The 24,448-nt window shown below is 42.6% G+C and overlaps 1 protein-coding gene across 2 annotated transcripts; it reads right to left on the reverse strand.

Annotated features, from left to right (window-relative positions):
• Positions 1-876: 876 nt before the first annotated feature.
• On the reverse strand, positions 877-24,440 carry ATPSCKMT (ATP synthase c subunit lysine N-methyltransferase). Of its 2 annotated transcripts, XM_054487352.2 has the most exons (5): positions 24,408-24,440; positions 13,636-13,925; positions 11,080-11,173; positions 9,777-9,827; positions 2,167-2,192 (listed from the first exon to the last, which is right to left on the reverse strand). In XM_054487352.2, the coding sequence occupies exons 1-5, from the start codon at positions 24,421-24,423 to the stop codon at positions 2,167-2,169; spliced, it is 477 nt and encodes a 158-aa protein (XP_054343327.1). In that variant the 5' UTR covers positions 24,424-24,440. The 2 variants fall into 2 exon arrangements, with proteins under 2 accessions (XP_054343326.1, XP_054343327.1); XM_054487351.2 differs by lacking the exon at positions 9,777-9,827 and having other exon boundaries at positions 877-2,192; positions 11,036-11,173.
• Between the last annotated feature and the right edge of the window lie 8 nt (positions 24,441-24,448).

Genomic DNA, 24,448 nt, shown 5'->3' on the forward strand with positions numbered 1-24,448 from the left:
TTCACGCTGCTGATAAAGACTGGGCAATTTACAAAGAAAGAGCTTTAATTGGACTTACAGTTCCATGTGGCTGGAATATCTTACGTGAATGGTAGCAGGCAAAAAGAGCTTGTGCAGGAAAACTCCCCCTTATAATAACCATCAGATCTCATGAAACTTACTCACTATCACAAGAACAGCACAGGAAAGACCTGCCCCCATAATTCAATCACCTCCCACCAGGTCCTTCCCACAACACGTGGAAATTCAAGATGAGATTTGGGTAGGGACACAGCCAAACTATATCAATGCCTCTATAAATCCACCAGGAACACTTCTAGAAAATGTTGAACACCTCCAAGGTGTTGAACACCTCCAAGGCCCCACAGAACCCTCCTCTACCCACATCTTCATGGCAAGGAGCTACCATGGATCCCCCTCCAAGTGTGCCCAGACCAGTTACAGGACTGGCTACAGTGGAAGGCAACTGAGAGGCCCAGAGCAAGAGCTGCCCTCCCACTAAAGCCACACACCACAGAAAGAACTCATTCTTCATAAGGCGACTGGAGCTACTGGAAAAGGGACAGATACTAGCTGCCAAAAACCTGGCTGAAGTCCACAACATCACATCCCCTCATCTCAGACTCACACAGGTGCTCTCTACACCATCACACACTGTTTATTTCTTTCAGAGAACTCCACACACACTAAGATTCCCTTGCTTGTTTGTTTGTCTCTCCTTTCCAGAATAGGAATTCCATGAGGCCAGGGGATTTGCATGTCTATTCACCACAGAATCTCAGAGCTTCTTCTACAGTAGATACTGAATACATATTTGTTGAATAAATGAACGTGTCCCCAGATGTTTCTCATTTAAATGAAAATTATCAAACTGACCAATTTTTATAAGTTTAGTTAAAGATGTGAACATCTTACTTCATTACATCTCCATTAAGACAGTTTGGTATTTCAGTTACAGGTGTACAACTGGGAGTTCAACTCTTTTCCGTGATAAGTATGAATGACTCAAGCTACCATTCAATATTCACTTTACAGATATATGAAGCTTGTGTACTCACATTCAAAGGTTTTCATTAATTCATCTTTTATCTAAATCAGTCAAGTCTCTTCACATAAATGAGAAATATTAAATAAGTGGCAGCTCTCAAGAAATAAAAAAGTGACTAGCAGAAATAATCTGCAACTTCTGTGAATAAGATTTTTCTCAGTGTCTAAAATAACAAACACCATTTATGGACCACAGACTAGGTGCCATGAGTTTTAGAAATTGGTCCCCAGTCCGCTTTTATGTGTACCATTATCCCAATGGCAGGGATACACAGAAAGCCAAGGCTCAGAGGCAGTAAGTCATGGGTCCGAGGCCTCTTGCTGATGACAAAACTGGAATCTGAACCCACGTCAGGCTTACATTTACACATACATGTATACAAATGTACACATATACAGCTTAGATTCCATAAAATACAGTAATCTAGTGGTGGAACAAATTATTTCTAATAAATGTTATAAACTATAAACGCCTCTCTGAATCCTTTAGAAAATTAATTTTGCCATGAAGTACAAAAAGGAAAGAGATACAACTTAAGTATGAACAAAGTTATAAGAGACTGCAAACATTTGGTAATATATACTGTCTTTAAAAATCATTTCTCCTTATCGAGGCATTAAGCCATATTGTTTATAATGTGAAGAGCTATTGGCATCTTATTTTCCTACCCATAACCATGACCATCACTTATTCATCTTTTCATGCATCCAGGTGCATGGAAAGGCAGTAAGTACATTTTTTAAGAAAATAGCATCAAAAGCAGATTTTAAATCTACCTGTTTTTCTTCTGTTTGTTTTCTCCAACAGTTAAGGAAAGTAACAGTAATTTCTCATTCCAAACCAAAGACAATTACGCTCCTTTGCTAAGGACACAGCTGTAAGTCTCTACAAGATCAGGGATGACTACAACATTTCAGAACAGCACACTCAGTAAGGTTTATGCTTGAATGGGCGGCTGCAAATGCATCGATGCTCAGGGCCTCTTTTCAAGGCCTCTAAAAGTGCTCGCATCATATGCCCACACTGTGTCTATCCCCTCCCCTGTGACGTGGTCCGGAGTCCAGTGTGGGAAAGGGAACCGGCAAGCAATGACTCGTGCATCATCCTCAAGTTCAAGTTCAAGTTTCTTCTCCAACTGCAGCATCTGTGGGGAGTAACAGCTATTATTTTAATGAGCAGTGAGTCAGAGGAAATGATCCCAAAATTTCCTCTGTATTTAAGAGTCCCTGAAAATACCTGAGCAAAAATTACTACTTGTTAAAAAGAGCACTCTGGGACACAAACACATGAACAAACAATCCACTGAAATACAGAAGATACACTGACAGCAGTTGTAAGACTATCTTCTAGCATTAATTATAAAATATGCCATTTTTAACAGATGTCTATCATAGATTTATAGTTTTCTAAATAAAATCAGGATGTGGCAGTAATTATAAGAAGAAGAAGTTTTAAATAACTTACTTCAACACTTCAATATACCTAGTCTCATATATTTAAGACATTATTTTTCCACAATTTTTTAAGAGAGAGGGGTCTTGTTATGTTGCCCAGGCTGGTCTCAAACTCCTGGGCTCAAGCAATCTGCCCACCTCGGCCTCCCAAAGTGCTGGGATTACAGGCGTGAGCCACTGCACCCAGCCACATTTTTCCACATTTTTAACATCTCTGAAATCAGGACACATCACACAACACTAATTGTCTTAGAATTATAATTAGCAATTTTTTTGTTTCTCAATAGCAATGGTGCATCCTAAAATCAAGATCTACAGTCAATGAAATGTGATACAGTTAGACCATGAAAAAAAAAACACAATTCTACTAACTGGAAATATCATGAAATATTTCATAATTTTTAAAAATGTATCCATAATATACTGATAATGAATTTCTTGATAGTTAGCCTAACTTATACCACCGTTGTACCATTTTATTATCAATCTACCAATAAAGAAGAGTTTTTATTATTTGCTAAAAGTATTGATATTTTAATTACATCAACAAATTAACAACTACTTAAACATTTATCTGCAGATCCTAAAAATATATTACCACCTTCACCATCTTCACATCCTAAAAATACTTTTTTTTTCTACTTTCTTCTTTTAACTTGCTATTTTGGGATAATTTCAAACTTCCAGAAAAGTTGCAATAACAGAACAAAGAACTCCTGTATACCTATACCCAGGTTCAAATAATTTTTTTTTTTTTGAGACAAGATTTATCGCCCAGGCTGGACTGCATTGGTGTGATCTTGGCTCAATGCAACCTCCGCCTCCTGGACTCAAATCATCCTCCCACCTCAACCTCCTAATTTTGTAGAGATGGGGTTTTACCATGTTGCCTGGGCTGGTCCTGAACTCATGAGCTCAAGCCATCTGCCCGCCTCAGCCTCTCAAAGTGTTGGGACTACAGGCGTGAGCCACTGCACCTGGCCTACAGGTTTACCGATTTTCAACATTTTGTCACATTTGTTCTCTTCCTCTCTCTTTGAACATTTTTTTCCTAAACCATTGGAGAAAAGGTTGCATACAATAGGCTCCTTTACTTCCTTAATACTTCAGTGTGTATTTTCTAAGAAAAATATTTTCATACATAATCCCAGCACAGTTATATTCAGGAAATTTAACATTGTATTCCAATATAATAATTCCAAATAACACTGCGATTCTGTCACTGTCCCGATAATGTTCTGTATAACATTTCCCAAGGGTATGATCCAGTCCAGGATCATTTTTGCATTTAGCCATAACATTCCTTTGGTCTCCTTAGATGGAAAACAGTTCCTCAGTCTTTCTTTGGTTTTCGTGACAATAACATTCTTCAGTTATCGGACCGAGTGGCCCTGGCGGTGGGTCCTCTGATGTATGCTCATGAGCAGTGCGGTGTGTGGTCTTTGGCAACACCCCACCTGTGAGGCTGTGAACTTACCAGGGCTCCACAGACACCCAGGAGGCCCTTCTGCTCTTGATGATGGCAGTAACCACACAGTGAAGGTGGTGTCTCCATTGTGCAGTTGCTATTTTTCCTTTTATAATGAGTAGTTTGTGGGGAGATGCTTTGGGATGATGTAAATCCTGTTACTCATCAGACAGTCCCCACACTTGAAATAGCACTCACGGATGATTCTGGCCCGAATCAATCTGCTAATTCTGTCCTTTCTTCTAGATGTACAGTTGGCACTCTACCGTAAGGAACGGCTTTCCCCTCACCTGCTCTGCCTCTCTCTCTCTCCTTATCTACCGATCTGCTATAAGGACAAACACCTATATTCTTATTTCATTTGATGGGTTATAATCCATTACTGTCCTTGTGTATTCAAATGCTCAAATTCTCCTAATTTGGCCACTGGGAGGCTCTTGCCGCTGGCTTCTCTGTCCTTTGGACATGCTGTTATCAAATACTGTGAGCACTTCCTTACATTCAGGCTCAACAAAATGTTCCTGGCTTTTGTATCTTCCCTTCCACAGTCCTGATTCGGCCTTCTTCTCAAAGATTCCTGGTTCCTCTTAGTGAGAAGTGATATTTAGAAAACAAGATCTAAGCAAAAATTACTCCTCTAAAACGAAACAGATTAAATCAAGATGAAATTCACAGGGCTTTTATGATAGGGCTTTTATTCCTGGCCTATATCTTATAAAAGTGCTTAGAAAAACTCTTCTACATGACCTACGGCTGGAATGAACCAAATTCTAATTCTTCATTAGAATCAATGCCAAGATAACACAGAATAAATTCTATTAAGGATGGAGGAATTTCTATTCTTTTAACAGCCAGTATAGGATTAAAAAAAAAAAAAAGTTTTGTTCCTTGAGGGAAAAATTAAATAAGCAAAGAATGAAACAATATGTGTTTTTCCAAAATATCAGAGATTTCTTATGGTAATTTTGTTCATAAAAAGGATAATTGTAAACTTATTCATGATACTATTATTCTTTTCTCTTTTATAGTTTCTTTTATTTCCAAATGATTGTCATATGCTAAGTCAAGATAAACATAAAAATGAAAGGAGCTATTTCCATCATAAGAAATTAACTGACTAAATTACACATAAATATGCAACGAACCTGGTGCTTGATATCATACACAAAGAGAAGCCGTGATGTGTCATGTCTGCCTAACGGAATTCAAAATTATTCATACAATTATAGGTTTCAAAGTGGCAAGAACTCATCCTATTCTAATTACGTCTACAAAACTTTAAACATAGTTCTCAAAGGTATAAGATAACCCAGCCCTGCCACACACACACACCCCGCCCCCCAGGAACCCCGGTTTCACTGGGCCGCCAGGGTAACTCACTCCTGGCACTTCCTCCTCCCCAGGATCCCCTCTCAAGTCCTACTGGTTGCCCCTAATTTCCCAGACCTCTAATGCCAGGGTCCAGAGCTCAGGCCTTCAACAGCTCATCCTCATGCTCCCCAGGGAATCTCAGCTACTCCCAGGCTCCATCTGTGCGGATGCCCAACAAACCTACATCTCCAGCCCGCCCTCTGGCCCAAACCCCAGACTCCTTCTCACCCACCACCGCCAGCCTGATGTCATGTACACCCAAACTTCACACGCCCATGCTGACTTTCCCAGCCAGCTCCGCCTGCACCTTCCCCAGCATAGTTCAAAGCAATCCCAAGCGTGTGGCAGGATGGCCCGGTGGTCTAAGGTGCTAGACACAAGCTTCCACTTCCCAAGGCAACTCCAAACTTCCAGTAACTTGGGCCAACACCCTGGGGCTGCCTGTGACCCCGCCTTTGTCTCTCTCCCCAACGTCAGATCTGCCAGCTAGTCCTGTGGATTTTATCTTCATAATGCACACAGAATTTGATGCTTCTCACCAGCTACTCCATGGCCTGGACACCTGCAAGAGCTTATAACCTGTCTCCCACCTTGTACCCACCCCTGCCTCCACATGGCAGCCTGTGACCCTTCTCAAGCCCAGCCAGCCCTGCATTCCTCTCTGCTCACCCAAGGCTACTCCCCTTCCAAGAGCTGGTGTCCTTCCCATCCTGCTTCCTCTCTGACCTCCCCATGCACACTCATGCCACACCTGCCTGCTTGCCGCACTGCCCCCCACCCTGCCCGAGGCGCTCTTCCCTGCACGCCCCCTCCCTAACCTCAAAGGTCACCTTTGCAGGGATCCTGTCCCTGCCCCACCCCGCCCTTGCTTTGCTTTGCTCCATAGCACTTTTGCTTCTGCTGTATGATGCATCTTCTACAGGCGTCTCATGTAATATCTGCTCTCCCCACTAGCATATGAGCACCTAGGGCAGGTGTGTTTTCTCTTGCACTCACTGAAGTATTCCAAGCGATTAGAACAGGGCTTGCTATGGTGGCCCCACTTGTCAAATGAATGAAGGAAGGAAGGAAGAAAAAGTGATTCAGCTATGAGTTATTTTTCTTTACTAGAACATAATGATAATATTTTTGTTCATCAGTTCATAAAAGCCAAGCATGGTGGCTCACACCTGTAATCCCAACACTTTGGGAGTCTGCAGCGGGAGGACTGCTTAAGCCCAGGAGTTTGAGACCAGCCTGGGCAACATAGTGAGACTCCGTCCCTACGAAAACTAAAACCCTTAGCTGGACATGGTGACACACGCCTGTATTCCCAGTGACTTGGCAGGCTGAGACAGGTGATCGCTTGAACTCAGGAGGCTGGGGCTGCAGTGAGCCAAGATCACACGCTACTGCACTGCAGTCTGGGCAACAGAGTGAGACTCTGTCTCAAAAAAAAGAAAAAAAAATTCATAACAGAATTTGTAACTAAAATCAGTCATTCTTTGAAATTATGAAAGTAGATAGCTTTCTGGGAAAAGTATAAATAATGGGTATACTTAGACCACATTCATTCATTCAACAACCGTTTACTGAGTGATGCCTGTGCCAGGGCTGTAGTGCTGGAGGCCTGGGCCAGCTAGAAGAAGAAAGGCCTGGTCCCTGCCCCTGAGCTGATGGTGCAATGCACACAGCTAGCACTGTCGAAGCCTTCAGACAAAGAAATGCACAATAACCCGTCTAAGGACAGGGCAACAAGGTACTATATGAGAGCAAAGCGGGCCGCTGGAGCTCGCCTCATTGTCATCAAGGACTGCCTTGCAGAGGAAAAGACAGCTGGCCCATGAGTGGTCAGTGCTGTTCAACGAAGTCCAGAGCCAGGGGGACCACAGTCAGAAAGAAGGAAACACCCCAGGCTCTGGGAAGAGCAGCAATGGCGAGGTCCAGGGGGCCGAGAGAAGGACGGAGGGCTGGTGCAGAGAGCTGAGGGCAGCATGGCCCAGGGGAGGCTGGAGGAGAGCAGGGGCCACTGCACGCCAGCCTCAGGGCCACAGTGAGTGTTTGGGCCTTATCCCTAAAAACAGCAAGAAGTCACAGAAGGGTTTTACACAAGAAGAAGGTTGATCTGCTCTGCACTTTGAAAAGATGCTCTCAGTGCATAAGCTCATGTTAAACATGGATGTTCACAACCCCACAACTGGCTTGACCAGATCCAGATGGGATTCCTGCTCCTTTTTAGATAGATACATACTTGTGTGGAAATGCTAGAGCACCTCTGATTTTGAGCTACAACTGCACAGAGCTGTTAGGGATCATCAGTCTGGTATCAGAAGCAGGGGTGAGGGTTTACAGCCCCAGGGATTCCTGGCTCTGAACCTCCTCAAGGCTCCCTTGGCTCTCTGAGTATCTACCTGGGCATCAGCAGGGAACGTCACATGGCATGCTGGCTTTGTGGAGTCACCCAGCCACGGCTGGGATGGTCGACTGGCACAGCACACACCGCCTCCCCTCATGGCCTCCACTGAGACACAGCTTGATGAAGGCTGAAAGTAGGGGCCTCCACACACAAAACTCAGCCTTCCAAACCAACAGAAGCCATCCCAGCCTCCGCACCCCTGACCGACCCACCAGCGAGAAGACAGCAAGCTGGCCAAATCTCTACTACAGGGAATGTGGACACTTTGTATCTTTTATCTTTCAGCTGCTCCCCTTTCTCCTTGGGAATAGTGAAATGCTACATGTTCCTTATTTCAGATTTCTCTACATACAGAAGAAAGGACAGTAATCGCAAAAGTATTCATAAATAATAAGACTCTTATTTCCCCTGATTGAACAGCTCCATAAAGTGAGTCAGTCTACTTCAAACATGGTAAGAAGCACCCGGAGTCGGCTCCACAGGTCCTGGAGTGACGATGACTACCAAAGGCCACTGCTGCCCCCCGCTGGGACAAGTAACCCTGATTTCATCATCCTGCCTCTCCACAACGCATGGAATTTCCAGTAAATGCTAACGTTCTATTTTTATAAAGCACAGATTCAAATTAAAGTTACTTGTCTCCAAAAAGCTAACAATTCCATTTTAGAACGAAAGCCCAAACATCACAGGTAATAAATCACCATCAAAATTACATATCAATCTATGATCCCAATCAGTTTTTTAAAAATGACCAGGGAGTGTGCCCTTCTACCTCATTTCACTCCTATAAGAAAAGGCTGAATACCAAAGTTTGGTCTTAATTTTAGGCCTAATGAGAATTATAAATGTACAGGATACTGTCACTTTCAAGAACATTTTACAAGACCCGGCACAGTGGCTCACACCTGTAATCCTAGCACTTTGGGAGGCCGAAGCAGGCAAATCACTTGAGGTCAGGAATTCCAGACCAGCCTGGCCAACATGGCAAAACCCCACCTCTACTAAAAATATAAAAATTAGCCAGGCGTGGTGGCAGGTGCCTGTAGTCCCAGCTACTCAGGAGGCTGATGCAGGAGAATTGCTTGAACCAGGGAGGTAGAGGTTGCAGTGAGCCGAGATCATGCCACTGCACTCCAGCCTGGGCAACAGAGCAAGACCCTGGCTCAAAAAAAAAGAATATTTTACGAAAGCATTTCTAAATTATATTTTAAAAGCAAAGAACATGGCATTATACTGAAGGTCGTAGTAGTAGAAATACATTTCTCAAGCACTGAAATGTCTTATACAAAAATTTGGGTATTAATTAAAAAACAAAATGTAAAAAGGTAAATTGTCTTTTTAAAAAATGAAAACCCTATCAGCTATACCACAGCATTTTAGCAAACATTCAATTCTGCCAATTTTATTATGGCTACAATGATAGACTTTGGAAAGTGAAAAGGGATTTCTTTCCATGGTCTGTGCAGCAGCAATACAGTAAATGCTTCCCGCCACGACCATCCTTCCAAAGGCTAAGGAGGGCCATTAACACTGTGGCATTTTCACTCTTGAAAGTACATAATCAAAGTTCAATACGCCATCCTTTAGCAAATCAGTAAACTGAGGTAAACTGAAACTACTCAATGCTCATCCACCCAGAAAATTATCTTCCTTCCAAATGGGAGGAATGATCAATTCAGAGGGAACATCCCATTAACTTTCCAGAGCGATTTCAGCGAAGTGGAAGTGAGCGGCTGTGAAAACTGCAAACTACATTAGATACGGGGACCTCAGAAAGCAGTTTCCAAACTGGAATGTTTAAGGCTTAGGGAAATCATTGAGAATTTCATCTGAAGCCAAAGTTTAAAAGTATGACTGAATCTTTTATGATTAAACTTCTAAGACTCTGAAATATTTTATTAAACCAATGAACTGAAATCCAGTGTTCCCTAAAACCTCTGGGAGGCCATCACCCTCACACGGGTGAGTGGTGGTATTGTGGCTGGAAGGGCCTTCAACATCATCTAACCCCAAACAGAGAGCAGGAAAGTGCGTACTCACCATTTGAGGCACACCGAAAATAACAACGTTCGAGTACTGCGAAAAAGTAACCTGAACAAGGTGGGAAAACAATCGGTAGATTAAGTGCAAAAAGTCAAACGTGAAGCTTAACTTGTTTCACAGAAATGGGTACCAGTTTTCCATTTTACCAAATGGTGGGTTTTGACAAACTCCTAAGAACAGCAGCCCTCCTTAAGATTTCACAAGGAAAAGAGTAACATGTTCATGCTCTCATTCATTTTAATTCAATCCATTACAGTTTTCCAAACGCTACCCTGTAAGTCATCCCATCTCATCCTCAGGGCGACTCCATGCAGGGCATGCCCCAGTGGTCATGTGTCAGACAGCTAGTGACCCCACTGTGACCAGCTGGTGGCACCAGGGCCATGTGTTCCCGTACCAGTCCACTCTACACCACCAGCTTCCCCAGCACACAGGAGACTTCAGAACCATCTGTTTTTTTGTTGTTGTTGAACCATCCTTAAAATTCGAGTCCCCCTCCTCTTCTCTAAAATACTATGTAAAAAAGTGCAATAAAATGGTCTTTAGTCGAAAAACTGGGGGGAAATGTGCTTTGCCAGTTAAAATTCTTATTGCCCAATAAAAGCTTTATTTACTCTACAGAGAGATCGTTTATGCACATATGGCATAAAAAAACAATGCAAGCAAAACTCAAGTGAATTTTTGTAAGCTACTGATGACAATATTACAATGGAAAATTCTTATTTAAGAAAAAGCATTTTATGGAACATTCCTAAAGCAAAATTACAGGGCATTTTTAGAGTTTTTAGAGTACAAATAAATTTGGAAGTATCTTATACTTTATGAGGATAAGAAATAACCGTGATAGCATGATTCTCTAGCAACCATCTCTGTGTCTCTCTAAATATACGAATATGCATACACACAGTCACACAGGCACACAAACGGAAAAGTCTAATATTTTTCAATAATAATTTATAGGATTTCCAAATAAGATGAAAAATCTTATTATTTTGTAAGAAACAGAAATGACAACATTTTAATTTAGTAAATAAATTCTTGGAATTCACAAGACCTATCATACAAAAACTTTAAGCTTCTCTCTAAAGGAGACTATTTGGAAAATGTATCAATTTTACATATTTCATTATGCCAGAATATTCACTTGGATTTTAATTATTTTTCTTTTAATACATTTTTCAGTTCTCAGTCATACTAATTTTGAATAATAAAATTTTCCCTTGGATTTCTCTAAGGCCATTCTCTGCCTTACATACCTTCCACAAATCCGAAATATAAAATTTGGCAGATCCATGCACACCTTCTCGCCAAGCACGGTATCTGGAATACCAAACTAGCCATGGGTTTAATTCATAACCAACTGCTGTGAACCCTTCCTTCGCAGCCGCTATGACCTGTAGAGAGAGGCAGGATTTATTCAAAATAAGAAGAAAAAATGAACATACATGGTCAAACAATATGAATATTTCCTATCGATGGTTTAAACATCCAATCAAAAAGCGCCTCCTGTGACTAAGACATCATTTAAAAATGTGTCTCTAAAGCGATATAGCTTTGTGGACAAGGTAAGAGTCAACCCATGTAACTTAGTTTTCTTGATTGGTTAAAGATTTCACCTCAAGTATCAGAATAGACATTCAGGTTCACTTGGAACACCTCCATAATTGATTCTAGGTCAGCCAACCCCCAGGGAGGTCGAACGAACAAAACATTGCTGAAAATCCACTGCATCTCTCCATCAGTGGGCTAGCACAGCAGCAGGGAAATGAAAGTGTCTGGGAGGATGGTTTTGTGAACAAGTAATAATATGCAATAAAAATAACCTGTCAATGAAAAATCTGCAATTAGTTACATATTTCCTTTGTAGTTAATGACTGTTCACTCAAAACAGAAAACAGGTAAAAGTCAAATGAAATGAATCCCAATAACATCAACTGTGGAATCCCACTGGCCTCCGGAGAGTGGGAGGGATGTGGGGCAGTCCTGGGTTCTCTCTGCCTGTTCTGTACTGCCCCACTCTTTAAGGGAGCATCCCTTGACTCAGCTGTCCCACCTAAGATAGTTCCCAAGTACTACAGTGCTGCAAGAAAACATTTTCTCAGAAACCACAAAGATACTGTTCAAATATGTAAAGCATTCAAATATGGATTTTAAAACTTTCTCCTTGATTTACTGATATGGTTTGGCTCTATATCCCCACCCAAATCTCATCTTGAATTCCCATGTGTTGTGGGAGGGACCTGGAGGGAGGTAACTGAATAATGGGGGAAGGTCTTTCCCATGCTATTCTCATGATAGTGAATAAGTCTCACAAGATCTGATGGTTTTATAAGGGGGAGTTTCCCTGCACAAGCTCTCTCCTTGCCTGCCACCATCCATGTAAGACATGACTTGCTCCTCCTTGTCTTTCACCTTCCACCATGACTGTGAGGCCTTCCCAGCCATGTGAAACCGTTAAGTCTAATCAACCTCTTTCTTTTGTAAACTGCCCAGTCTTGGGTATGTCCTTAGCAGCAGCATGAAAACAAACTAATACTTTTTTTTTTTTTTTTTTTTTTGAGACGGAGTCTCGCTCTGTCACCCAGGCTGGAGTGCAGTGGTGTGATCTTGGCTCACTTCAGCCTCCGCCTCCCAGGTTCAAGCGATTCTCCTGCCTCAGCCTCCTGAGTAGCTGGGATAACAGGCATGTGCCACCATGCCTGACTAATTTTTGTATTTTTAGTAGAGAAAGGGTTTCGCTATGTTGGTTAGGCTGGTCTTGAACTCCTGACCTCGTGATCTGCCCACCTCAGCCTCCCAAAGTGCTGGGATTACAGGCATGAGCCACCGCACCTGGCCACTAATAAATTTCTTAGAAACAAATAGTGGCTCCCAGAGGGGAGTAGAAAGTTATTATTTAATCGGGGCAGAGTTTCAGTTTTGCAAGATGAAAAGAGTTCTGGAGATGGGTGGTGGTGATGGTGGCACAGCAATGTGAATATGCTTCACACCCTGAACCGTATACCTGCACATGGTTAAGATGGTAAACACTACAGTATGTCTATCTTAACACAATTTTAAAAGTAAAAAAAAAAAATTAAATTAAAAATGTCTTAACTTTCTAACCTCCTCCTGATTATTCTAGCTCAGAATCACAAAATCAGTCTCTAAGTCTGCAGGAGCTGGTGAAAGGTGATAGAGCCCTGCTGGCCTTCACGCTAAATGCTTCCATAGCACCAGCCTTTCCCACTGCTGCTGGAACTTTTCAGCTCATCATTGGGATGAGGCTAAGGATGGTGCCACCCTGCCCACAGAGGAACCTGCTCTGAGACACCCACTTGCCCGTCAGTGGCCTTTTGTCTTTATTTATAGGTGCCCAACTGGGGTCAAGTGAGAGAAGTTCATAAAAAGTCTGATCTTCAGCTTAGCGAGGGTCAATCACCGGCTCTTTCTTATTTTAACTCTATATTACCCCAGGAATTATTACTTATACATGGACAAACAGAGACAAACGCAGAAGCAAACAACTATGGGGCAAAAATGTAAAGGAGTGGAACGCCATGATTTAACATGTTTCTTCTCATGCCACCTCTGTCGGCCCACATATTTTAACAGACAATTTGATAATTACCAGTTAACTGTTCTTTTTCACCTGGCATGTCTACAGCACACTTCCTCCTTTGAGAATAAATTAAATCTGGGAAAAATGAATTCCAAACACACTGGTAGTTTAATAGTTTGGTCAAACAAACACAAAATGAAATGAGCACTCTTTCAAGCTGTCAGATTTAGTAAGTCTTTGTGTAAGCCTTACTAAACGTAAAGCAGAAATTTTAAGTTCTGGTTCCAAACCTTAAAATGTTTTAGCAGAACTCACAATGCGTCCGTCGCCACTACCGATGTCTACAAGGGATCCTCTTCGGCATCGCAACATTTTCACAACATTTTCAATCTGCTTCGTAGTTGCAGGTACAAACGGCAAACAGACTTTTCGAAGGGCTGGCGTTACAAACGGCGTGGCTACAGCATACACAGCCACCAGGGTGCCACCCACAAGCCCAGTAAGTAAGAACCCCCAGTTGCTTTTCTGCAAACTGTTGGCTTCAAAACTTGCAGGTAGAACATGTCTTGACTGACTTTCTTCTTTAAGTGTTTCTAGGGGTATACCTAGATTGAAAGCAAGCAGAAAAGACACATGTAGCACCAAATCTGAAATCCAAGAGAGTATTTTTTTCTACAATTCTCATTGACAAATAAACTCATGCTTTTTAAAGGATAATTTAGCTGAATACAAGCTAAATGTGAAGTGTAGGATCCCACAATAAGTTCTAAATCCTATTAAGATATTTTGAAGAACATTATTCAATACTACGAGAAGACTAAAATCTTTTCTTTCCAACACATTGATTTTTTGTGTGTCTAGGAGTCATCCTTAGAAAACAATGTATTCAAACTTATCGAGTAACTTATTAATTTAATATCCATTAGTACAAGTTTTAATCATGCACTACATATTTTTACGTTCTGAACCAACAAAGTCTCATAAACAAATAAGCATAAAGATGTCTAATTATTACCCAATTTCAAGTATAATTAAAGGATTCCACATCAAATCTGGTCTGGCATCTACAATCCAGTTTCACAAATACAATTTTAAAGTAATAGAAAAGACAAAAATCAGGTTTTAACAAATATCTTTTAAGTATGATAATAAAGAGACTTTTACAGCCGATCCAAAAAGAAGAAAAAATAAGGCCGGGCGCAGTGGCTCACGCCTGTAATCCCAGCACTTTGGGAGGCTGAGGCGGGCGGATCATGAGGTCAGGAGATAGAGACCATCCTGGCTAACATGGTGAAACCCCATCTCTACTAAAAACACACACACAAAAAAATTAGCCGGGTGTGGTGGCGGATGCCTGTAGTCCCAGCTACTCAGGAGGCTGAGGCAGGAGAATGGCATGAACCCGGGAGGCGGAGCTGGCAGTGAGCCGAGATAGCACCACTGCACTCCAGCCGGGGTGACAGAGCGAGACTCCATCCCAAAAAAAAAAAGAATAAAAAATAAGAACAACATTTTAGTACTATCATAAACATAAAATAATGCAGACCCTCAATCACTGATTACAAAGAAATGAATGGTACCTTAAATATCCTCTTGAGATTTGTCCTTTAAAATGCATTTAAATAGGATCTCAAGGTTTTGAAATTAATATTGACTTGAAATTGATTTTCAAATTGATTAACGAGGAGCACAGTACAGGAGGTAAAAGCAGGACTCCTCCAGAGCCAGCCGAAGTTAGCATCCCAGCTCTGCCACCTCACTAATGATGGGACCCTGAATCCCTTGTCCTTGCTGAACCTGTTTCCTCATCTGCAAAGAGGGGTCACAGGGATATTGTGAGGATGAAATGAGTGGATGGAGGTAAAGCACTTAGAACAGGGTCGAATGCAGTTATAGGTTTCCTAAACTGCTGTAAGAAATTGCCACAAAATTAGTGGCTTAAAATAACACCATTTATGGCCAGGCGCAGTGGCTCATGCCTGTAATCCCAGCACTTTGGGAGGCCAAGGCGGGCAGATCACCTGAGGTTGAGAGTTCAAGACCAGCCTGACCAACATGGAGAAGCCCCATCTCTACTAAAAATACAAAATTAGCCAGGTGTGGTGGTGCATGCTTGTAATCCTAGCTACTTGGGAGGCTAAGGCAGGAGAATCGCTTGAACCCGGGAGGCAGAGGTTGCAGTGAGCCGAGATCACACCACTGCACTCCAGCCTGGGCAACAAGAGTGAAACTCCATGTCAAAAAAAAAAGAAAAGAAAAGAAAATCACCATTTATTATCACACAGTTCTGGAGGTCAGTCTGAAATGAACTGGCAGGCCTGCGTTAGCTCTGGGGGCCCTCAGGCAGGTTTTCTTATCTCTTCCCGCTTCCAGAGGCTGCCCACATTCCTAGGCTCTTGATCCCACATCACTCCAATCTCTGCTTCCATCCTGACATCACCTTCTCTCACATGCCTGGCTCCCTCTTAATTTATAGGAACCCTAGTGATAACAATGGGCCCACATAAATAATCCAAAATAATCTCCCATCTCAAGACCATTGATTACATCTGTACAGGTGCAGGAATTAGAATGTGGACATTCCTGGAGAGAACATTTTTCTTCCCACCACACCCATGAACTATGGCAATCTATTCTGGTGCAGTACAAATTTGAACCCAAGACACACAGAAAGCTGGCACACAGCAGCAGGTCACCCTCACGGCGGCCAGCCAATTGCCAGCATCCCCCACTCAGCGCGGCTTTGTTCTTGATTCCTGAAGCCCCTTAAAATGAGTTGTAAAACTGATTTCATAGTGGAAAACCAAGTGGGTCAGGGGAGGGGGCGGTGGGAGGAAGAATGCTACTAGTGCTAGTGCTAGTATTAATGCTAGTGATGGTGGTAAAGAAAATTAACTTTAAGAAGGTGATGGCATTTGAAAGAAAGCAAAAGCTTTAAATAATTTCAGTTATAATTTTGGCATTTTATGGAGGAACTTACAGGTATACCTTGGAGATATTTAGTTCCAGACCACTGCAATAAAGTGAGTATTGCAATAAAGCAAGTTACACAAATATTTTTGGTTTCCCACTGTATATAAAAGTTATGTTTACACTATGCTGGAGTCTATTAAGTGTGCAATAGCACTGTTCAAAAAACAATGTATGTACCTTAATTTTAAAATCTTTTATTGCTTGACATTTTGGTCTGATTTATCTTCAAAAAAATTTTTTTAATTTTTAAAAAATAGTTTATTGCTAAGAAATGCTAATGTCATAATCTTTTCACTGGCGTAGGATCTGGCCTTGACATTAGTGGTTGCTCACTGATGAGGGTGGTGGTTGCCGAAGGTTGGGGTGGTTGCGGCAATTTTTAAAAATAAGACAACAATGAAGTTTGCTGCATTGATAGACTCTTCCCTTCATGAAAGATTGCTCTGTGGCATGTGATGCTGTTTGACAGCATTTTACCCACAGTAGAACTTCTTTCAAATTTGGAGTCAATTTTCTCAAACTCTGCCACTACTTTATCAACTAAGTTTATAAAATATTCTAAATTCTTTGTCATCATTTCAACAATGTTTACAGTATCCTCACTAGTAGTAGATTCCATCTCAAGAAACAACTTCCCTTGCTCATCCATAAAAAGCAACTCCTCATCCACTGATATTTTATCACGGGGTTGCAGCAACTCAGTCTCATCTTCAGGCTCCACTTCTAATTCTCTTGCTATTTCGACCACATCTGCAGTTACTTCCTCCACTTAAGTCTCAAAGTCATCCATGAGGATTGAAATCAACTTCTTCCAAACTCCTATTAATGTTGATACTTTGACCTCCTCCCATGAATCATGAATGTTATTAATGGCATCTGGAATGGTGAATCCTTTCCTGAAGGTTTTGAATTGACTTTGCCCAGATCCATCAGTGTAATCACTATCTATGGCCTCTCTAGCCTTATGAAATGTATTTCTTAAATAACAAGACTTAAAAGTCAAAATTACCCCCTTGATCCTTGGGCTACAAAATGAATGCCGTGTTGACAGGCATGAAAACAACATTCATGTCCTTGTACACCACCACCACAGCAATGGAGTAGTAACTAGGTGCATTATCAGTGAGCAGTAATATTTTGAAAGGAATCCTTTTTCTGATCAGTAGGTTTCAACAGTGGGCTTAAAATATTCAAAAATCATGCTGTAAAGAAAGGTGCTGTCATCCAGGCTTTGTTGTTCCATTTATAGAGCAAGGCAGAGTACATTTAGCATCATTCCTAAGGGCTCTATGATTTTCAGAATGGCCAGTGAGCACTGGCTTCAACTTAAAGTCACCAGCTGCACTGACCCCTAACAAGAGAGTCAGCTTATTATTTGAAGCTTTGAAACTAGGCATTGATTTCTCTCTAGCTTCCAATAGAAGGTTGTTTCATCCATATTGAAAATCTGTTGGCCAGGCACAGTGGCTCACGCCTATAATCTCAACACTTTGGGAGGCTGAGGTGGGCGGATCACAAGGTCAGGAGTTCAAGACCAGCCTGACCAATATGGTGAAACCCAGTCTCTACTAAAAATACAAAAATTAGCCAGGCGTGGTGGCACGCACCTGTAATCCCAGCTACTCGGGACGCTGAGGCAGGAGAATCATTTGAACTCGGGAGGCAGAGGTTGCAGTGAGCCAAGATCAGGCCACTGCACTCTACCCTGGGTGACAAAGCAAGACTCCGTCTCAAAAGGAAAAAAAAAAGAAAAGAAAAAAAAAGAAAATCTGTTTAGTGTAGCAACCTTCATCAACAATCTTAGCTAGATCTTCTGGATAACTTGCTGCGGCTTCTCCATCAGCACTTGCTGCTTCACCTTGCATTTTCATGCTCTGGAAATGGCTGCTCTTTCCTTAAACCTAATGAACCTACCACTGCTAGCTTCAAACTTTTCTTCTGCTCCTTCCTCACTTCTCTCAGCCATCAGAGAACCGAAAAGAGTTAGGGCCTTGCTCTAGATTAGGCTTTGGCTTAAAGATATGCTGTGGCTGGTTTGATTTTCTATCCAGACCACTCAAACTTTCTCCATATCAGCAATAAAGCTTTTTTACTTTCTTATCATTTGCGTGTTCACCGGAGTAGCACTTTTAATCTCCTTCAAGAACTTTTTCTTTGCATTCACAACTTGGCTAACTGTTTGATGCCAGAGGCTTAATTTTCAGTCTATTTCAGTTTTCCATATGCCTTCTTCACTGAGCTTAATAATTTCTAGCTTTTGCTTTAAAGTGGGAGAAGTGTGACTCATTCACTTGAACACTTGGAGCCCACTGTAGGGTTATTAATCAGCCTAACTTCAATGTTGTTGTGTCTCAGGAAATAGGAGGGCCCAAGGAGATGGAGAGAGATGGAGGAATTGCCAGTGCAGCAGTAGGAACACACATACATTTATCGATTAAGTTCACTCTAACGTGGGCATGGTTTGTAGAGCTCCAAAACATTTACAATAGAAACATCAAAAATCCCTCATCATAGATCACCATAACAGACATAAAAATAGTGGAAAATTTGAAATATTGCAAGAATTACCAAAATGTGACACAGAGACAAAAAGTGAGCACGATGCTGTTGAAAAAATGGTGCCAACAGACTTACTCCATGTAGGGCTGCCATAAATCTTCCATTTGTAAGAAGCACACTACTGAATGGGGCATGTTGGTTCATACCTGTAATCTCAGCTACTCAGGAGGCTGAGGCCAGAAGATAGCTTGAGCCTGGGAATTTGAGACCAGCCTGTGCAATAATAGCAAAATCCTATCTCTAACAGCTACAACAAAAAAGTGCACCATCTGCAAAGTGCAATAAAACAAAGTATGCCTCTATTTGCTAAAGTGGTAGACATGCATTTAATTATTTAAGAAAAGTCGGCCAGGCACAGTGGTTCATGCCTATAATCCCAGCACTTTGGAAGGCCGAGGCAGGAGGACTGCTTGAGGCCAGGAGTTCAAGAGCAGCCTGGGCAACATAGCAAGACCTCATCTCTACAAAAAATAAATTAGCCATGTGTGGTGGCACGCACTTGCAGTCCCAGCTTTTTGGGAGGCTGAAGCAGGAGGATCACTTAGGCCCAGGAGGCCGAGGCTGCAGTGAGCCATGATCGCACCATTACATTCCAGCCTGGATAACTGAGCAATATGCTGGTTGTCAAAAAAAAAAAAAGAAAAGTCAAGGCACATTTGTACATTTGTCACGCCCTCTATAAAAAATTATCTTGTGGACATTCCAATTGTACAGTACAACAGTTAAGAGGATTTGGGTTACACAGTTCTGGAGTCTCAGAACTTAATTAGTTGTTTAACACAAGGTAAGTTGTTACTAAGGCATGGTTTTCTCCTCAGTAAAATTTGGAAATAATTTGTTTAAACACAATTCAAGCTAGGCATGGTGGCTCACGCATGTAATTCCAGCACTTTGGGAGGCTAAGGCGGGCGGATCATGAGGTCAGGAGATTGAGACTATCCTGGCTAACACAGTGAAATCCTGTCTCTACTAAAAATCAAAAAAATTAGCCGGGCGTGGTGGTGGGCGCCTGTAGTCCCAGCTACTCGGGAAGCTGAGGCAGGAGAATGGCATGAACCCGGAAGGCGGAGTTTGCAGTGAGCCGAGACCGCGCCATTGCACTCCAGCCTGGGTAACAAAGTGAGACTCCGTCTCAAAAAAATAAAATAAAATAAAATAAATAAACACAATTCAAAATTGGCCAGGCACAGTGGCTCATGCATGTAATCCCAGCACTTTGGGAGGCTGAGGCGGGTGGATCACCTGAGCTTAGGAGTTTAAGACAAGCCTGGGCAACATGTCAATACCTCATCTCTACCAAGAATGCAAAAAATTAGCCAGGCCTGGCGGTGTGCATCTGTGGTCCCTGCTACTTGGGAGGCTGAGGTGGGCGGATTGCTTGAGCCTGGGAAGTGGAGGTTGCAGTGAGCCGAGATCACACCACTGTACTCCAACCTGGGTGACACAGTGAGACCTCATTACAAAAAGGAAAAAAAAAGATTTTGCAATAATACTATTCTCATAGGATTCTTGGAACAGGTAGATAATGTATACAAAGCATTTAGCACAAGCCTGAGAGGCTAAGTAATGACTATTAATTGCTATTCTTATTCTCAATACTATCATATGCAAGGAGGGGCTCAATTTTTAACAGCTTTGAGATATAATTCATATACATACAATTTGCCTGCTTAAAGTATACAATTTAATGTTTCTTTTTATATTCAGATATATGCAACCATCACTACAGTCAATTTTTGAACATTTTCATTACCTCAAGAGGAAACCCCTTATCCTTTAGCTATCACTCCCGCATCCACCCTCTATCTCCCAGCCCTAAGCAACCACTAATCTACTTTTTGTCTCAAGAATCCCCTATTCTGGGGCTTGGCACAGTGGCTCACGCCTGTAATCCCAGCACTTTGGGAGGCCGAGGTGGGCGGATCACTTGAGGTCAGGAGTTCCAGACCAGCCTGACCAATATCGTGAAACAACATCTCTACTAAAATACCAAAAAAAAATTAGCCAGGCATGGTGGCGCACACCTGTAATCCCAGCTACTTGGGAGGCTGGGGGCAAGAGAATCGCCTGAACTGGGGAGGCAGAGGTTACAGTGAGCCAAGGAGCCAAAATTGCACCACTGCACTCCAGCCTGGGAAACAGAACAAGACTCTGTCTCTCAAAAAAAAGAAAGAAAAAAAAAAAAGAATCCCCTATTCTGGACTTAAAGGAATGGAACTGTATAGTGTGTGGACTTCTGTAACTGACATTTTTTACTTAGCATGTCTTCAAGATTCATCCAGGTTGCAACTTGTATCAGTTCTTTATTTCTTTTTATGGCTTAATAATATTCCATTGTATAGATATGCCATATTTTTGCTTACGCATTTGTTCACCAAGTTTATTAAAGAAACACAAGTCAGATGACCCAAATTTCATTTTTCACCTGTGTCGATATGTACCTTTCAATTCAACCAGCAAAAGATACAATAAAAAGTTCCTGTTCTTCACGGCCTCCCATCTAGGCAGATGAGGGGTGGGGTCCAAGAGAGGCAGACACAGGGCTGGTTGTGAGAAATGCTATAACACAAACAAAACGCTACAGGCATATGGGAGAGACAGAGGAAAGACTGATTCCAACAATGGGACCAGTGAGGTGTTGGCAGAGAGAATATTTGAGCTGGAGCCAAAAGCAGCAAGCCTTGGAACCAAGGTGTGGAAGGCAGGGAAAGCCTTTCTGGAGCACAGAGTGAGAGATAAACAGGAAGGCAGGCCTCTGAAGGCCAGGCTGAATGTGTATTTTATTCTATGTGCACTGTGATGAAACTTTTTGAGCAAAGTCACTACAATATTTGTGTTTTTAAGAAAGGCAACACAGGGGCAATGAGTCTCTTGATGAAATCGTTCTATTTTCTGTCTCAAGTTTTGGTGCCTGCAAGTCTTGCAACGTCACAAATATTTGCATGGGGAAATCAAGATCCATACCCACTGCCGGAGCTTTGGAAGAAGTTACTATGTACATCCAATATAGGACTACATTGTTAGCTCCATTCGGCAAAAACAATTGATTCCTTTTTGAGATGGGGTCTCACTCTGTCGCGCAGGCTGGAGTGCAGTAACACAGTCACAGCTCACCACAGCCTTGACCTCTCAGGCTCAAACGATCCTCCCACTTCAGCCTCCCAAGTAGCTGGGACTACAGGCACATGCCACCACACCCAGCTAATTTTTTTAATTTTTTTTTTTTTTTAGAGACAGGGTCTCCCTGTGTTGCCCAGGGTGGTCTCAAAACTCCTGGGCTCAAGCAGTTCTCTCGCCTCAGCCTCCCAAAGTGCCTCCATGCCAGGCCCTGTATTGATTCTTATCAGTGAAAATCAGGCCCTCAATATTCAAAACTAAAATCAAGACTGTTTCTACAAATCCTTCTAATGGAACATGTTCAGACTCCCAGACTATCCCATATATAAATGGCAAGAAACTTCTGTCAGGTGTTCTTTGGAACAAGGAGCCATCCTATTAAATAACAGCTGCAGTGGCCACTGGCCACTGGCCACTTTCATTTAGCACTTAGTAGGAGTCCATCCTTGAAAGTCAAACACAGAATGAGGTTAACTTCTACTGTGTCCAGGCCCTGCTTGCTTACTGACTTCTAATATTGGTTGAAAACTTCAATTTTCAGTGGCAGATTTGGATCAGCTGAAGCTAGAGGCAGTGACAGATGCACAATAAGGTACCCAAGGTTCTTATCCAAGTTCAAGACAAAAGAAAAAGGCCAGGAAGACAGAAGGAGCCTGTTTGGAATAGTTACTAGCCACGTGTTTAAAGCGGGCTTGTATCAGAATGTCACAACTCGTAAGGACTGTTCACTGTGCACTTGTAATGTGCACACCTGTTTAATAACTACAGCATATGTTATGTCCCTTTAGCATATATTCTTACGTCCTTACGAAGCCTTTCTTATACTAGTCTAATGTCATTTGTGTCCTTTTGACATACATGAGCTATTGATATTAGGAAAAATCCTCTCTCGCTCCCCAGTGTTTTGACAGGGAATAAACTACACAGAAGATGCCATAGGACATTCTATTTTTCACAACAATCGAAGGAACCAAATGAATTGCAGAAGTCACCATTTTTAATGAGGAAACACTGAATTGGCAAAGCTAACGTGAAATAAGACCTGACTTCAAAATCTAAAATGTCCTTGAAGTATTACTCTACGTCTAGCACGTAAGTATGCCAAGCATGAAGAGTTAACAGATCACCAACCATCCCATGACAAAGTCAGTCCTCCCTGTTTTTAGAGACAGAATCTCGCTCTGTCGCCCAGGATGGAGTGCAGTGGTGCGATTATAGCGCACTGTAAACTGAACTCCTGGGCTCCACCCATCCTCCTGCCTCAGCCCCCGGAGTAGGTGGGAACACAGTCGCCAAGCCTGTTCTTGAGTTTCAGGTCAAATGTTATAGTGCATGTATTCATTTCAGCATTTATTGAGTACCTAATAAAGTCTGGGAATAATACAACTTTATTAGTTAAGTCCCTGCCTATGGCAGTAGGGAAGAAGCAAGGCTGGAAATCCTCAACAAATAAATCTAAACCTAACAAATATTAAGTCATCATCTTGGAGGGCGTGGAGGAAGGCAGCATACGAGATTTAGAGGACAGCTGCGGTTGCCAAGATTTTTCTGAGGCAGCATAATACAGGGCTTAAGAGTGGGACCTGCCGGTCACCGCGGTGGCTCATGCCCGGCACTTCCGGAGACCTAGAGGTGTACATCACTTGATGTCAGCAGTTCGAGACCAGCCTGGCCACTACGGCCCAACGCCGTCTCTACTAAAAATACAAAAGTTAGCGAGCTTGGTGGTCTGTGCCTGTAGTCCCAGCTGCCTGGGAGGCTGAGGCACGAGAATCACTGGAACCCGGGAGGCGGAGGCTGCAGTGAGCCCAGACCGCGCCACTGCACTCCAGCCTGGGCTACAGTCTTGTCTCAAAAAAAAAAGAGCGTGGGACCCATTGCATCAGGCTGTGTAACTGTTTCTTACTAGCTGTATAACAGTGGCAAGTTACTGAACCATTTGTGCAAAATGTAATTTATTTACCAACACTGTGTTCAGCTTGCCAGGCACCGTTCTCCTTGAATCTCACAGCAGCCCTGTAAGGTAGGCACTACTGTTACCACCGTCACTTTGCAGACAGGTAACCTGAGGGACAAAGAAGTTAAGGGATTTCCCCAAAGCCACAGCTAGGAAGAGCGGCAGAACTGCGATTCCAATCCATCAGTGTGCCTCCACTATCCCTATTCCTTAAGATCGTGCTAAAGGCTGAGTCACTTGCGCTAACTAGCCTACAACAGTCTCTGGGGAAACGCGCCCGCCGCCAAGGATCGCCAGAACCGGCGCGGGCACGGCGCGGCGGCCAGGAGCTCTGGGCACCGAACGCCAGGCTGGAGGCCAAGGCAGCCGCCAGCACCCGGTCACCGCCTCGACAGTGGAGACCTCAGCTGACCGCGAGCCCCCAGCCCACCCGCACCCCTTCTCACGCCCTCAGGAGCCAGCCATGCCGCTCCAACCTCACCTCCTCCTCCCTCCATCGCGAGATTTCCAATAGCGTTTCAA

This window comes from Pongo pygmaeus, chromosome 4, assembly GCF_028885625.2.
Source record: "Pongo pygmaeus isolate AG05252 chromosome 4, NHGRI_mPonPyg2-v2.0_pri, whole genome shotgun sequence".
NCBI classification, from domain to species: domain Eukaryota; kingdom Metazoa; phylum Chordata; class Mammalia; order Primates; family Hominidae; genus Pongo; species Pongo pygmaeus.